The sequence below is a fragment of the Oncorhynchus kisutch genome, linkage group LG5 (assembly GCF_002021735.2).
Source record: "Oncorhynchus kisutch isolate 150728-3 linkage group LG5, Okis_V2, whole genome shotgun sequence".
In the NCBI taxonomy this organism is placed as follows: Eukaryota; Metazoa; Chordata; class Actinopteri; order Salmoniformes; family Salmonidae; genus Oncorhynchus; species Oncorhynchus kisutch.
In genome coordinates this window covers 40728077-40743689 of record NC_034178.2, presented here as the reverse complement: position 1 = coordinate 40743689, position 15613 = coordinate 40728077, and the positions used below count along the sequence as shown (strand labels likewise).

Here is a 15613-nt window from a genome sequence, read left to right as displayed (position 1 = left end):
GGATTGGTCGGACCAGGCAATGTTTTTCCACTCCTCGATTGCGTGCCCACTGGAACTACTTCTTGTTTTTAGCTGATAGGTAAATCCGCACCGAGCTAAAGGCTAGAGCTGCCGGTTTCAAGGAGAGGGACACTAATCCGTACGCTTATTAGAAATGTCGCTATGACTGCAGACGAACCATCAAACAGGCAAAGTGTCAATACAGGACTAAGATTGAATTCTACTACACCGGCTCTTACACTCGTTGGATGTGGCAGGGCTTGAACATTTTTACGGACTACAAAGGGAAACTGAGCCACGAGCTGCCCAGTGAAGCGAGGCTACCAGACGAGCTAAATGCCTTTCATGCTAGCTTCAAGGCAAGAAACAGTAAAGCATGCATGAGAGCACCAACTGTTCCGGACGACTGAGTGATCACGTTCTCTGTAGCCGATGTGAGCAAGACCTTTAAACAGGTCAACATTCACAAAGCCGGGGGTCCAGACGGATTACCAGGAAGTGTACTCAAAGCATGCACGGACCAACTGGCAAGTGTCTTCAATGACATTTTCAACCTCTCCCTGACCGAGTCTGTAATACCTACATGTTTCAAACAGATGAACCATCCTGACCGGTTTCATCACGCCTGGTATGGCAACTGCTCGGGCATCTGATCGTAAGGTGCTACAGAGGGTAGTGCGTATCTCCCAGTACATCCTGGGGCCAAGCTTCCTGACATTCAGGACCTATAGACCTGGCGGTGTCAGAGGAAGGCCCCAAAAAATTGTCAATGACTCCAGTCACCCAAGTCATAGACTGTTCTCTCCGATACCGCACGGCAAGTGGTACAGTAGCGCCAAGTCTTGGGCCAAAAGTGTCCTTAACAGCTTCTACCCCCAAGCCATAAGACTGCTGAACAATTCATCAAATAGCCACCCAGACTATTTACATTGACCCCCACCCCCTTTGTTATTACACTGCTGCTACTCGCTGTTTATTATATATGCATAGTCACTTTACAAATTACCTCGACGAACCTGTACCCACACATTGACTCGGTACCGGTACCCCCTTTATATAGCCTCGTTATTGTTATGTAACTTTGTAACTTTTTTATTTTATTTTTGGACATTAGTTTATTTATTAAATATTTTCTTAAGTCTATTTCTTGAACTACGTTGTTGGTTAAGGGCTTGTAAGTAAGCATTTAACAGTAAGGTCTACCCTTAAACTACACCTGTTGTACTCGGCGCATGTGACAAATAAAATGTTATTTGATTTGCTGCAATAGCCCATCCGCCCATTCCGTTCTGCAAAGCACTGTTGTACTGAGATGCTATTTGCCTATTTGCAGCCCGCTGTTAGCGTTCTTCTTTGACCTCTCTCATCAAGCCGTTTTCGCCCACAGGACTGCTGCTGACTGGATGTTTTTTGTTTGTCACAACATTCTCTGTAAACCTTAGACACTGTCAGGCGTGAAAAGCCCAGCAGGCCGGCCGTTTCTGAGATACCTGAACCTGGACGCCTGGCACCGACACTCATACCACACTCAAAATTGCCTAGGTCACTAATTTTGACCTGTCTAAATTTCGATCGAACAGTAACTGTATGCCCCGATGCCTGTCTGCCTGCTTTATACAGCAAGCCACGGCCACGTGACTCACTGTCTGTACAGTCTGTATGTAAAGTACATACATCTGTCAAATACAAAGTACAGTGAAATACTAAAGCCTCATATAGTTAATATTCTGATAATGTATTTGAAGTGACATGACATGAATTTTGTGTGTAGTGCTTGATAGTTATCTTGAGCCCTACAAAGAGTAGGGAATGAACTTGAAACCTGATACCTCCTTCCCCAAAACTCACACACAAAAAGGAGAGAACAATTACATCTGTTTTATATCTTCATTGATTCTTTAATACAATTACTGGAGAAACGTCTTAAATACAATTCAACAATGCTAAACTAGCTGATTGATGCAATGAAGTCCATATCAACAGGCAACATTTGGCATGTTAAAATTCACGCAGCCGTGTATTGAATACAGTACATTCTTGAGCAGAGCAGGCTATCCTTGGAAAACTATCAAATATATAGTCACACCTCTTGACATTTATTTGGAACCTTCATGTGTATGATTATACACATATTTATTATGCAGCATGCCCCAAAAGGCACAGGAAATAACTTGCAACATTAAGAAATGTGACCATTTCAGTATACAATAATTTAATTTTTAAAGAGCACTGGACTAACTTCTAATCTAAAATTATATATAATATATATACACAGTGCCTTCGGAAATTATTCAGCCCACTAGATTTTTTCCCCACATTTTGTTACGTTACAGCCTTATTCTAAAATGAATTAAATAATCCTCAGCAATCTACACACAATACCCCATAATGACAAAGCGAAAACAGGTTGAAACACCTTATTTACATAAGTATTCAGACCCTTTGCTATGAGAATCGAAATTGAGCTCAGGTGCATCCTGTTTCCACTGATCATCCGTGAGATGTTTCTACAACTGCTTTTTTTTGTTACAGTATTCCACCAGTTGTTCCAGAGGTTTGGCATGCAGAGAAATGGAGGAGAGGATGATGATGAGCTTCAGGTCACAGGGAGAAACTGAGGCACCAGCTGAACATGAAGGTGACTTCGTAGTCACTCAGAAGCGGAAACAGCCACTAGTTTCTGGGCTGTCATAGTCGACTCCTTCACACAGGGAGTCCTTCAAACAGAACAGACATGACTCATATAATATTCCTGGTCTCTTTTCTATCACTGTCTTAACGCGTTTCAGAGCAGTCTGATTAATCATTGACTTAAAAAGAAAAGACAGGTCTTCCATTACTACTAGAGGTTTGCTTCAGAAAAACCAACGCACAGAGATCTCTGCTAGGGAAAATCTCTCATGATACACCATCATCATTATACTACAAAGAGGGAACAAAATTATTAGTACTATCAGTAACTGAACATTTTGATACAGCATCCCATCATACTATATGCCGATATTATTTAAAGGTGATACATAATCCATTGTTTGAGATTACTTCTCGTGAATAAATGAAATTATAAACTGGGTAATTAGCACCCTGAATGCTGATTGGCTAAAAGCTGTGGTATACAGTGCCTTGCGAAAGTATTCGGCCCCCTTGAACTTTGCGACCTTTTGCCACATTTCAGGCTTCAAACATAAAGATATAAAACTGTATTTTTTTGTGAAGAATCAACAACAAGTGGGACACAATCATGAAGTGGAACGACATTTATTGGATATTTCAAACTTTTTTAACAAATCAAAAACTGAAAAATTGGGCGTGCAAAATTATTCAGCCCCTTTACTTTCAGTGCAGCAAACTCTCTCCAGAAGTTCAGTGAGGATCTCTGAATGATCCAATGTTGACCTAAATGACTAATGATGATAAATACAATCCACCTGTGTATAATCAAGTCTCCGTATAAATGCACCTGCACTGTGATAGTCTCAGAGGTCCGTTAAAAGCGCAGAGAGCATCATGAAGAACAAGGAACACACCAGGCAGGTCCGAGATACTGTTGTGAAGAAGTTTAAAGCCGGATTTGGATACAAAAAGATTTCCCAAGCTTTAAACATCCCAAGGAGCACTGTGCAAGCGATAATATTGAAATGGAAGGAGTATCAGACCACTGCAAATCTACCAAGACCTGGCCGTCCCTCTAAACTTTCAGCTCATACAAGGAGAAGACTGATCAGAGATGCAGCCAAGAGGCCCATGATCACTCTGGTTGAACTGCAGAGATCTACAGCTGAGGTGGGAGACTCTATCCATAGGACAACAATCAGTCGTATATTGCACAAACAACAGACACACCAAACATGTGGAAGAAGGTGCTCTGGTCAGATGAAACCAAAATTGAACTTTTTGGCAACAATGCAAAACGTTATGTTTGGCGTAAAAGCAACACAGCTCATCACCCTGAACACACCATCCCCACTGTCAAACATGGTGGTGGCAGCATCATGGTTTGGGCCTGCTTTTCTTCAGCAGGGACAGGGAAGATGGTTAAAATTGATGGGAAGATGGATGGAGCCAAATACAGGACCCTTCTGGAAGAAAACCTGATGGAGTCTGCAAAAGACCTGAGACTGGGACGGAGATGTCTTCCAACAAGACAATGATCCAAAACATAAAGCAAAATCTACAATGGAATGGTTAAAAAATAAACATATCCAGGTGTTAGAATGGCCAAGTCAAAGTCCAGACCTGAATCGAATCGAGAATCTGTGGAAAGAACTGAAAACTGCTGTTCACAAATGCTCTCCATCCAACCTCACTGAGCTCGAGCTGTTTTGCAAGGAGGAATGGGAAAAAATGTTAGTCTCTCGATGTGCAAAACTGATAGAGACATACCCCAAGCGACTTACAGCTGTAATCGCAGCAAAAGGTGGCGCTACAAAGTATTAACTTAAGGGGGCTGAATAATTTTGCACGCCCAATTTTCCAGTTTTTGATTTGTTAAAAAAGTTTGAAATATCCAATAAATGTCGTTCCACTTCATGATTGTGTCCCACTTGTTGTTGATTCTTCACAAAAAAATTACAGTTTTATATCTTTATGTTTGAAGCCTGAAATGTGGCAAAAGGTCGCAAAGTTCAAGGGGGCCGAATACTTTCGCAAGGCACTGTATCAGACAATATACCATGCGTAGAAACAAAATGACTTGTCTACTATTATAATTATGTTGCTACCCAGTTTATAATAGCAATAAGGCACCTCTGGGGTTTGTGATATATGGCCAATATATGGCTAAGTGATATATCCAGGCACTCTACGTTGCGTCGTACATAAGAACAGCCCTTAACTGTGGTATATTGGCCATATACCACACCCCCTTGGGCCCTATTGCTTAAACAGAAACCTTCTGCAGGAATATATCTAAAATACTCACAGAAAACAGCTTCCTATACGAGGCTGTAATGACAGACAGACAGACAGGAAGGGACAAAAGGAAGAGACACAAATGGGGGGACTAGCTATAGTACTGAACTCACAACAAACCAAATTGAACCAACAGACTTGCACCACAACAAGAAACGTTGAATATGCATCTCAAAACATCAACATGTCTATATTTACTGTCCTTGTGTGGTATTGAGCTCTGAAGCTAATTGTTGTACAGAGCATGCTTCTCCTAGGATCACCAGCTGGATTTAACTGACTAATGTATAACACCTGCTTACTGGAAGACGTTTTAACTGTGTATCTTCTGGAATGGTATTCAGAAGACGTAAATGAGTATAAGAGGTGCAGTTTGTTTGGGATAGGAATAGTGCTATGCATATTCAAGCTGGAGACATACAGCCTATGAAGAAAAGGGGAGACCATGCAAGACAAACAGCTGATGTTGGAGGAGAGACAGACATAATATAAAGAGAAGCCACCAACAAGACCACAACATGTCTGGATTATCAAAGGGATTTAAGGGTGAGGGGATGCTAAGGATAAAGAGGGATTGGCTTGGGGTGAGGGTGGCAGGTGGGAAGAGGGAGGTGACCGAGTTGAATTAAGAGTGATTCATTAAGTGGGTGCCAATTTTTGACACTAACTTGGCTTTGCTGCAGCATCCCCTCTGGCATCTCAGGGAGCCAGGGCCGGTTGCCGGCACTGTAGAGCCTGGGCCGCTTGAACTGGTCGAGACTGGACAGGGGGGTATAACTATTCCGTCGGAGCAGCATGGGAGCTGGGTCCCTCGGGACATTATCCTGGTTGGAGATGGGGAAACACCAGGTGCATTAAAGAAAGAGCCCCGGGCACACCCAACGTTACTGGGACAATTCCCCAAAACACAGCAATCAAACGATAGTTTTCCTTGACCAACCACCACACACACAAAAATAAAAATGCTATTAGACAAGAAAAAGGTGATTCTGCAAAAAAAAGACAATCTAAAAGCAACTTCAGGGGGCAAAGGTTATGGTGCAAAGACTGTTGTCCTTTGCACCACACTGTGTTGTATACCAATCAATACAAGTCAGTTATTAAAGGGGACCAGAGCATTGGTGGTGGTGTTTGCAAGCAGGGAAATGTGATCAGTTATAACTGCCTCCAAGTTAAATATAAAGTCACACTAACTACTCATTTAACCAGACATACTGTAGCTTGAGCTAGTTTGGTTAAAGAGGAAAAATAACCAAAAATATGTTCAGTGAAGCATGTGATATGTGAGCAGAACAGAGCAGAGCCTTGCCACTGAGGATAACGTGCAATGTTACTCACAAGTGGTCGGTCGCGATGTGTGTTCACTGCCTTCACATTAAGATAAAACATTTCCACTTTACAGCCTGGGGAAAGTTGCAGAGAAATTGATGTGACCCGTTCCTAATTGCAATACAAACGACACGTGGTGATAGAGGAACAGGAACTCAGATGTGAACATGCATAAAATAATTGTCAGAACAATTTGTTCAGCATTTAATCTAATGAACACAAAGACTTACCATACGCAACAGGAGTGAGTTTGAGCACTGTGTGCAGTGGACATTTCAGGTAGGGCAGGTCATCTATGAAAGACAAAATAAAGTGTCATTACCTCTGGTGTTTGTGAAACTGTCAGTAAAAGTGTACTGTGCGGTGTGTGCTCACCCACCTGCACTCTTATCCAAGAAGTAGGCCAGCAGGCAGCGCATGACAGCCTGGTGACAGATAACCAGCACATTGCCCTGTCTCTCTAGCTCCATGATGACAGGCTCTAACCGCTGCACCAGGTCCTGGTAGGACTACAGGGAGGGAGAGGGGACACACTGAGGCTTAGTGATTCCTCACCCTGGCAGGAACAGGGCCCCAGAAAAGTGAGGGTAGGAGACTTTACCTCTCCCCCTGGGTAGCGGTAGTGGTACTTGTCCTGGTCCCTCAGGGCAAACTCCTCTGGGAAGGATTTCTGGATCATATCATAGGTCATCTCCTCACACACACCCTAACAGACAGGAAAGAGAAAACTCTGGAAAATGTGCCTTGTCAGTTGAGTTGACAGGTAATGATAAATCATTAATTATTATACAAACATGGAATATTACAAGTCCTTTATCACAGAATAAGTTCGTTTTCATCACAAAAGGTGTCTACCTAAATGAAACCCCCATGGTATTAATTATGTTAGACCAGTGATAAGTGAGAGATCAGAGGTGAAGTCAGCACTGACAGCATCAATCTCATTGAGGATCTTCCACTGTTCGTAGGGCACAATCAGCTCCTCAGCAGTCTGGATGGTGCGTCTCAGCTGGCTAGTCCATACCTTCAAGTCAGACAGTTTGTGCTCCTCAATGAAGCTGTGCAAGGCATGAGCAAACTGGACCAGAGGGGGGCAAATGAGAAAGATACAGTAAAACTAGTGAAGAGAGATTAGTTTCAATAACAAGCCCATCCATCAGGGTACGATTTACTGTACATGGTCGTAAACATGCTATTAACTATTTAAGAGTACATCATAATTACATGATCAGATTACCAGTGTTTTCTCAAATTCAAAGTACAGGAGCTTTAATTAGTATTTTCCATTAGCTGTAACTAAATCGAAATAGAAACTGGTAGGGTCCACTGATTCAAATACAGGGGTCAGTGTCATGCTGACTGTTCTCCAGAGCGGGCCTAACCGTTATGGCAGACAGGACACATACCTGTTTTCCTCCTGGGGAGAGCTCCGAGTCACCTCCGATACGGCCCTCCATGTTGTGATTGCTCTCTCCATGCCGGCACAGGTAGAGGGAGTGAGAGTGCACTTGGATGTTCATGAGGTAGTACACTATCTTACTCTGGATGTAGTCCTGCACCCGGTTCACCAGGAAGCGCCGGCCCACGTTCTCCACCTTGATGAAGGATAGGTCCCTAGGGGATACACATTAACACAATTGTCTGTATTCTGTATCCACCTGGCGGCTTACATCTGAACTGTTGCAGCAAATTTACAGGAATTCTGGAGAATTACTGTTAACGCCTACTAGGTATAACAAATGATCCGTATGAACAGTTCTTGCCTCTAATTGAGGCAAGCGGTCGCTTAGGGGCCCGGCCGCTAGGGGGCCCTAACTCAAAAAAATAAAACAACTCAGTTGTGGTTTCAACTGAGAGAAATTGTAGAAAAACACCAGGTGAAATATATAAAATTGGTTATGCATCAGCAGTTTCTCTCTTACGTCACTCAGCCAAGTCAGCTATCAATTTTTGAATTTGTAGTTAGTCTAGATGTAACAGTATAACTTTACATCCGTCCCTTTGCCCATACCCGGGCTCGAACCAGGGACCCTCTGCACACAGACAACAGTCACCCACAAAGCATCGTTACCCATCACTCCACAAAAGCCGCGGCCCTTGCAGAGCAAGGGGAACCACTACTTCAAGGTCTCAGAGCGAGTGACGTCACCGATTGAAACGCTATCAGCGCGCACCACCGCTAACTAACTAGCCATTTCACATCGGTTTCACTCACCCCCCTTTTGACCTCCTCCTTTTCCGCAGCAACCAGTGATCCGGGTCAACAGCATCAATGTAACAGAATAACTTTAGTCCGTCCCCTCGCCAGGCTCGAACCAGGGACCCTCTGCACACATCAACAACAGTCACCCACGAAGCATCGTTACCCATCGCTCCACAAAAGCCGCGGCCCTTGCAGAGCAAGGGGAACCACTACTTCAAGGACTCAGAGCGAGTGACGTCACTGATTGAAACGCTATTAGCGCGCACCACCGCTAACTAGCTAGCCATTTCACGTCGATTACATAGACAGCAATCTAAACTTGCAGTAATCATGGCCGAATACCACGCTGTTACACCCTGACCATAGTTTGCTTTGTATGTTTCTATGTTTTGGTTGGTCAGGGTGTGATCTGAGTGGGCATTCTATGTTGGATGTCTTGTTTGTCTATTTCTATGTCTGGCCTGATATGGTTCTCAATCAGAGGCAGGTGTTAGTCATTGTCTGTGATTGGGAACCAGATTTAGGTAGCCTGGGTTTCACTGTGTGTTTGTGGGTGATTGTTCCTGTCTCTGTGTTTTGCACCAGATAGGGCTGTTTTAGGTTTTCTCACGTTTGTTGTTTTTGTTAGTTCTCATGTGTAGTGTCTTTATAAATTAAAGAACATGAACAACCACGCTGCATTTTGGTCCGCCTCTACTTCACCTGAAGAAAACCGTTACACACGCAGGGCACGTGCCCAGGTGCCCTGACCGCCAGGGGGCACTCAATGATTCTGTTAGTCACTCCCACACAGATATATTAACATGGCAAAATGTGTAGAATTGCAGGGTATTAGCTTTAAAACTGCACTGTTTTTCTCTCTGCCCCATTAAAAAAAAGAAGAGTATAATTAGATTAAATGTGTTATAAAATTGCAAACAATTCTCTCCACCCAAGGCAAAATGGGTAGAATTGTAGGAAATGAACTTTAAATAGTACATTTATCTCTCCACCATCAAGAGGGGGAGCCGCTACATTTTGTTGCCACGAGGTGGGGGGCCCCCAAACAAAAAAGGCTACGGAGCCCCCCTGGCAAACTCCTATTCAAATGCAAAACACTGAGATAGACAATATGCTTTGGTCATTCTTACTTGTCATAATCATCGGGATCCAAAGGTTGGTATGTAACCTTATAGCACTCTATGCGTTTGAGAAAGTCATCCATCACTCTCTCTCTGTGCCTCTCTGGGTAGTCTGGACTGGATACCTTCACTTCCTGTATAGAGATAACACATTAGAATGTGGACAAAGAAACAATGAAAGTCGTCAGTCACATAGCAGGGATATAGTCAGTGTATAAATAGGTTATAGTTTTGACCGTGGCGTGGGGTCATAGTAAAGCGTTACAATCTCACATCGGAACATACCAGAATATTAGCAGCAATGACTTCTGGGTCGTCACACACTGACTCCACAAAGAACACCTGTTGGAAAGAAAATAGCACAGACTACAACAATATACTGTCTCACCACAGGGCTGGATGCAGAGTCCCATGACCACAAACTATCAGATTCATCTCAATATTAAATGCCGGTCCATAATACAGTAATGTTATATGGAGATACAATTCAAACACAAAACTATATTTGGCAATTTAGCACATTGCATGTTACCTTGAATGCATTCTCTTTCCCAAAATCAAGAATGAGGTCTCTCCTCTCCCTTGTTGTGTTTGTTGCATCAAATACCTAATCAAAGCAAAGCAAACATCACAAAACTGGTGGATAAAATGTAAAATATATTGAGCAGACAAAAAAAGAACCAAAATGAGAGAGTAAATGCCGTACAGCGATTTGTCCACCTTCTTCAGTTAGATATCCCTTCACATCCTCCAGGGCTACCAGGGCACACTGTCTGTGGGAGAGGAGGGAAATACAGGTACAGTTGTCTGCAGCAAAGGGGGCAGGTATGCAATCCAAACTACTATACTTTTTATTTATTTAGATACTTTATCTTAACGGCCCCTGTATCATTTATTTGCTCATTTCGTGTTTGATTATAAGGGAAGCGGGCCAGAAGACCAGAGTGATCTACTGTATGTCTATCTTTCTTCTGTACCGACACCTGAATAGTAACACTGACGGAACAGTGACAGAACATACCGATTCAACATTTTGCAAGGCTCATACGAGCAGAAGAGTGACAGCAGCAGCAGTATATTTTAGATCAGCATTCTGTAATGTCAAGAACAGTAAAGCCGTTTACAGGTCCATAAAGGGCAATTCTGTACACAGACTACGACATTCACTTTCTGAGCCTATTTGGATGCCGTCCTCATTCAGTGATTATACTGGATACATTTTTGTGCTTGCTTAGAAAACGTTCAGCTAGTTGGAAAATAGTAATCCATCACAAATTACTATGAAAAACAAAGCAAATTTCAGTTTGAATCCTGCACACACACACACACACACACACACACACACACACACACACACACACACAGCATTCGGAAAGTATTCAGACCGCTTGACCTTTTCCACATTTTGTTACAGCCTTATTCTAAAATAGATTGAATTGGTTTCCCCCCCTCATGGATCTACACACAATACCCCATAATGACAAAGGAAAAACTGTTTTTTAGAAATGTTTGCAAATATATAAAATAAAAAAACATCACAATTACTCAGTACTTTGTTGAAGGACCTTTGGCAGCGATTACAGCCTCAAATCTTCTTGGCACAGCTGTATTTGGGGAGTTTCTCCCATTCTTCTTTGCATATCCTCTCAAGCTCTGTCAGGTTGGCTGGGGAGCGTTGCTGCACAGCTATTTTCAGGTCTGTCCAGAGATGTTTCGATTGGGTACAAGTCCGGGCTCTGCTGGGCCACTCAAGGACAATGAGACTTGTCCCGAAGCCACTCCTGCGTTGTCTTGGCTGTGTGTTTAGCGTCGTTGTCCTGTTAAAAGGTGAACCTTCGCCCCAGTCTGAGGTCCTGTGCGCTCTGGAGAAGGATTTCAAGGATCTCTCTGTGCTTTGTGCCGTTCATCTTTCCCTCGATCATGACAAGTCTCACAGTCCCTGCCACTGAAAAACATCCCCACAGCATGATGCTGCCACAACCATGCTTCACTATAGCCTGGTTTCCTCCACATTGGCATTCAGTCCAAAGAGTTCAATCTTGGTTTTATCAGACCAGAGAATATTGTTTCTCATGGTCTGAGAGTCCTTTAGGTGCCTTTTGGCAAACTCCAAGCAGGCTGGCATGTGCTTTTTACTGAGGAGTGGCTTCCATCTAGCCACTCTACCATAAAGGCCTGATTGGTAGAGTGCTGCAGAGATGGTTGTCCTTCTGGAAGGTTATTCCATCTCCACAGAGGAACTCTGGAGCTCTGTCAGAGTGACCATCGAGGCCCTGACCAAGGCCCTTCTCCCCCGATTGCTCAGTTTGGCCTGGTGGTCAGCTCTAAGAAGAGTCTTGGTGGTTCCAAACTTCGTCCTTTTAAGAATGATGGAGGCCACTGTGTTCTTGGGGACCTTCAATGCTGCATAATTGTTTTGGTACCCTTCCCTGGATATGTGCCTATACACAATCCTATCTCTGAGCTCTACGGCAATTACTATGACCTCATGGCTTGGTCTTTGCTTTGACATGCACTGTCAACTGTGGGACCTTATATGGACAGGTGTGTGCCTTTCCAAATCATGTCCAATCAATTGAATTTCCCCCCTTGTGGACTCCAATCAAGTTGTAGAAACATCTCAAGAATAATCAATGGAAAAAGGATGCATCTGAGCTCAATTTCAAGTCTCATAGCAAAGGGTCTGAATACGTATGTAAATAAGGTATTTCTGTTTTTATTTGCAATAAATATGCAAAATTAATAAATCAATTTTAGAATAAGGCTGTAACATAGCAAAATGTGGAAAAAAGGAAGGGGTCTGAATACTTTGAGTGCACTGTATTCTGTAGAATATGAGTATTTTGTACACTGAATAACTGCTTGCACAGCAGACAGTGTGTTGATTCAGAAACTCATAAGCCATTGACGCAGCAGCCAACGCTGCAAAGTAAATGTGTGAAATCAAGCATGAGAGAACCTGGTGTACTGCTGGAGTAATGAGATTGACTCAGATCTGACCATGCTGATGGAGACACAATACTTGATTAATGATTTTCTTCCTAACATTTGACCATTTATACAAAACTTTGGCTCTCATCTGTGAACTAAAGTGTGCAACGCAGTTCTGACTGCTTTTTCAGTATGACTCATGCATATGAACAAAACAAATGTAACTTACTTCCTTATTTCCATGGCTTCCTTGTTGTCGTGCCTGAAGAAGTCGTAGGACTTGTAAGCTTTGACGGCCTCTCGGCGGTAGACACCCAAGTTAAACACTACAAAACGAACAAAATGGCATCAACAATAGAGTTATGACTCGCTTTTATCAGTGTCTACATGGTCTACTGTCTCCTTTCATAGAAATGGGACGGGTTTAAAGTAGGATCCTTTTCAACATGGGGCGTCTCAGTTCTCAGGAGCTTTAAAACTTGACAGTTGCCTAACTAATGAAAGTACCTTACTTCGTAGGCCACAATACACTTGTGATTTAAAGTTGAGTCATGTGCTTATTTAGATCTCTCAAAAACCAGAGGGTTAATAGTCAATAGGCTGTCATAATGGAAGACTTAAATGGACATGTCTAATGTCTTCAAAAGTAATGTTGTAGAGAGGCTCTTCCCCCACTCACCTTTGGTTGGCACCCCTATCCAGTTGAGGTACCGTGTCAGTTTCTTAGACATGTAGGTCTTTCCCCTGGCAGGTAGGCCGATCATTACAATCACTGTGGGAGAGTTTGTCATGTAGGATGCCCATGCTGAACAAAAAGACAGACACACATACATACTATAGTGTATTCACATTGGACTAAATCAGATACTACTGTATACTGTCTATACAGTATACCTACAAAATGATACACATCCCTGACAATGAAATGAGATACAGTAGATAAGGCAAAACAATTGAACTATCAAAGTGGTTGGTTGGTGTGATCAAACATCACTGGATTAATTTCTTGTCCTTGATTTCCCATGTACTGTATACTCAGATGAAAAGGGATAGATCAAAGTGCACTGGCAAGCCATAGTTTGCTATTCTCATATCAATTACGGACACAACAGGAATACTGTTCAGAATATGGGCAAATTATGATCATATTTCACTATAATATGCATTATACAAATATGATGTGGAAAGAGAATGAATCATTTGTCCAAAATATGCCAAAGGAATCATTTTCAGAGAAGACTAGATCTCTCATAATATTATTGATGCACTTGTATTTCTTTGAAACTCATTTGCTTGAGAATGTGTGCATCAGCTTCATGTGTTGCATGTCAGGCATAGGGACAGCTTTCAGAGATAAAGCCAAAACAACACCTGCAGACTCATTCTGTGCCAGTCAAAACAACCTGAGGCAATCACGCAGACTGCAGAGGAATTGATGCCTGTCCTGCTCATGACCCTGCCTGTGCACAGCTCTCCTGCATTGAAGATTTTTCTATGGGAGACTTATCAGTACTTACAGCATTTCTTCTCATTAATTCTGAGCTCTGTTTTCTTGGCTTCAGCAGAGTTGGCCAAGCCAGTCTTTCTCTGAATGGTTTCTGACATGGTGAAGTTGTGTCCTTGTTGAGCCAGGTTTCCAAAGGCTCTAGAAGAGCATCACCCCAGACAATCAGAAACAGAAGGTTGATTTATTGTAGCAGTAGGTCTAGGCCTAGTAACGGAGTATTTTCGTATTTAATTTCTTAGTAACTCATAACATTTTCATGTCTATTCCCTGAATAAGAATTACTAATTGATTCACTATCTGAACAATATTCAATTAAAGTTGATGTACTGGTATAAAATGTAAAAGCACTTAAATACATCAAGTAATATGAGTTTGATATTAACTTTCAAATATATGACAAAGTAATGGTATACGACTTGACATATTGCTGTAATATAGGCTACTTGTATATTCTGCCCACAGCCTTCAAGAACACAGTAACACAGCAAAGTGAGGGAGACATCTGGTCTTCACAGCCACTGCACTGTATGTAGCCTACTGGGCGACCATATCTGAGGCTATCATCAAAAATAGCACACGCACTAAAAACGGACATCACTAAATGATGCTAAAGGAAGCCATTTACCGCAGCACGTTATGCGACGACACTACTGTAGTGCAATGGTAGTCTCGGGCCGGGGTCTTAAAATGTCTGTCTGGAACACTGATAATAGGCTTATTGGTTGTTTCGCACACATACACTCACCAAAGTTATTGCAATTTACCTGCAATGTGCGAGACGATGAGGCAATTAGAACTGAAAAGGTTAATCTGACGACGGATACGCGATCTTTGGCTCTACGAGGTTTCTGTCCCACTACAGCCTGCGTTGCGAATGTCTGGTCGAGGTCGATGCTGTCCTTCGTATGTTGGTGGCGCGGACCCAGTTGATGCCCTTCCACTAATTACCACAGCCACACAGTCAAAATATATTGTAATTCATGTCAACACAAATGTGCTTTTTGGTGTTAATTTAAATATATGGTTAGGCAAAAGAATAGAAGTGTCGTTAACATGAGGTTTTAAATCACATTTTAAGATACATTGCAGAAATAGGCGGGGTTTAGGACTTTGTGGCTGTGGTAACTATTGACTACACCTTCCAAACCAGAAAAGCATGAGGTGTGCCTGAGTCACAATCACCTTACCGTAATCTCCATAATATACAGACCTCTGAAGCGCATAGGCAGTAAAAATCGGATTATATGCAATGACCAGACAGCAGTAATAATACAATCATTAGCCTATTGAAGGTCTTTATCAAACTATACTATTAGTGCATTTGCTTAGCAGAACATGGGATGCTCGAGGGGGGAGTTCCTGCAGGAACAGTGGAGGCTCCTCAGAGGAAGGGGAGGACCATCCTCAGTGAATTTGATAAAAATGGTAAAACATTGAAAAAGTTAGATAAAACTATACTAAACATATTCATGTCACCAAATAAATGATTAAAACACACTGTTTTGCAATAAAGGTCTACAGTAGCTTCAACAGCACTCTTGGGTAGCACCATGGTGTAGCCGGGGGACAGCTAGCTTCCAACCTCTTCTTGGTACATTGACTTCAATACAA

General features: G+C 42.5%; 1 protein-coding gene across 10 annotated transcripts; it reads right to left on the bottom strand.

Moving 5' to 3' along the window:
- Nucleotides 1–1863: 1863 nt before the first annotated feature.
- LOC109891037 (6-phosphofructo-2-kinase/fructose-2,6-bisphosphatase 2) lies at nucleotides 1864–15094 on the bottom strand. Of its 10 annotated transcripts, XM_031825072.1 has the most exons (17): nucleotides 14767–15089; nucleotides 14013–14140; nucleotides 13175–13300; nucleotides 12725–12821; nucleotides 10271–10337; nucleotides 10097–10171; nucleotides 9850–9906; nucleotides 9574–9698; nucleotides 7647–7854; nucleotides 7172–7318; nucleotides 6842–6946; nucleotides 6620–6749; nucleotides 6471–6533; nucleotides 6250–6314; nucleotides 5580–5735; nucleotides 4922–4944; nucleotides 1864–2717 (listed from the first exon to the last, which is right to left on the bottom strand). In XM_031825072.1, the coding sequence occupies exons 2-17, from the start codon at nucleotides 14098–14100 to the stop codon at nucleotides 2651–2653; spliced, it is 1599 nt and encodes a 532-aa protein (XP_031680932.1). In that variant the 5' UTR covers nucleotides 14101–14140; nucleotides 14767–15089; the 3' UTR covers nucleotides 1864–2650. The 10 variants fall into 10 exon arrangements, 7 of the variants coding, with proteins under 7 accessions (XP_031680932.1, XP_020338896.1, XP_031680934.1 ...); XR_002255485.2 differs by lacking the exon at nucleotides 4922–4944 and having other exon boundaries at nucleotides 6250–6351; XR_002255484.2 differs by having other exon boundaries at nucleotides 4922–5735.
- Between the last annotated feature and the right edge of the window lie 519 nt (nucleotides 15095–15613).

What these genes read in the sequence shown, in the direction of transcription:
- LOC109891037 (XM_020483304.2), bottom strand. Translation starts at nt 14,100, where the DNA reads ATGTCAGAAACCATTCAGAGAAAGACTGGCTTGGCCAACTCTGCTGAA. An exon ending in AATTAATGAGAAGAAATGCT is followed by an intron (nt 13,301 to 14,012) that starts GTAAGTACTGAT and finishes CTTTTTGTTCAG; the next exon opens with CATGGGCATCCTACATGACA. An exon ending in TCCTCAATGAGATTGATGCT is followed by an intron (nt 6,947 to 7,171) that starts GTCAGTGCTGAC and finishes CCTGTCTGTTAG; the next exon opens with GGTGTGTGTGAGGAGATGAC.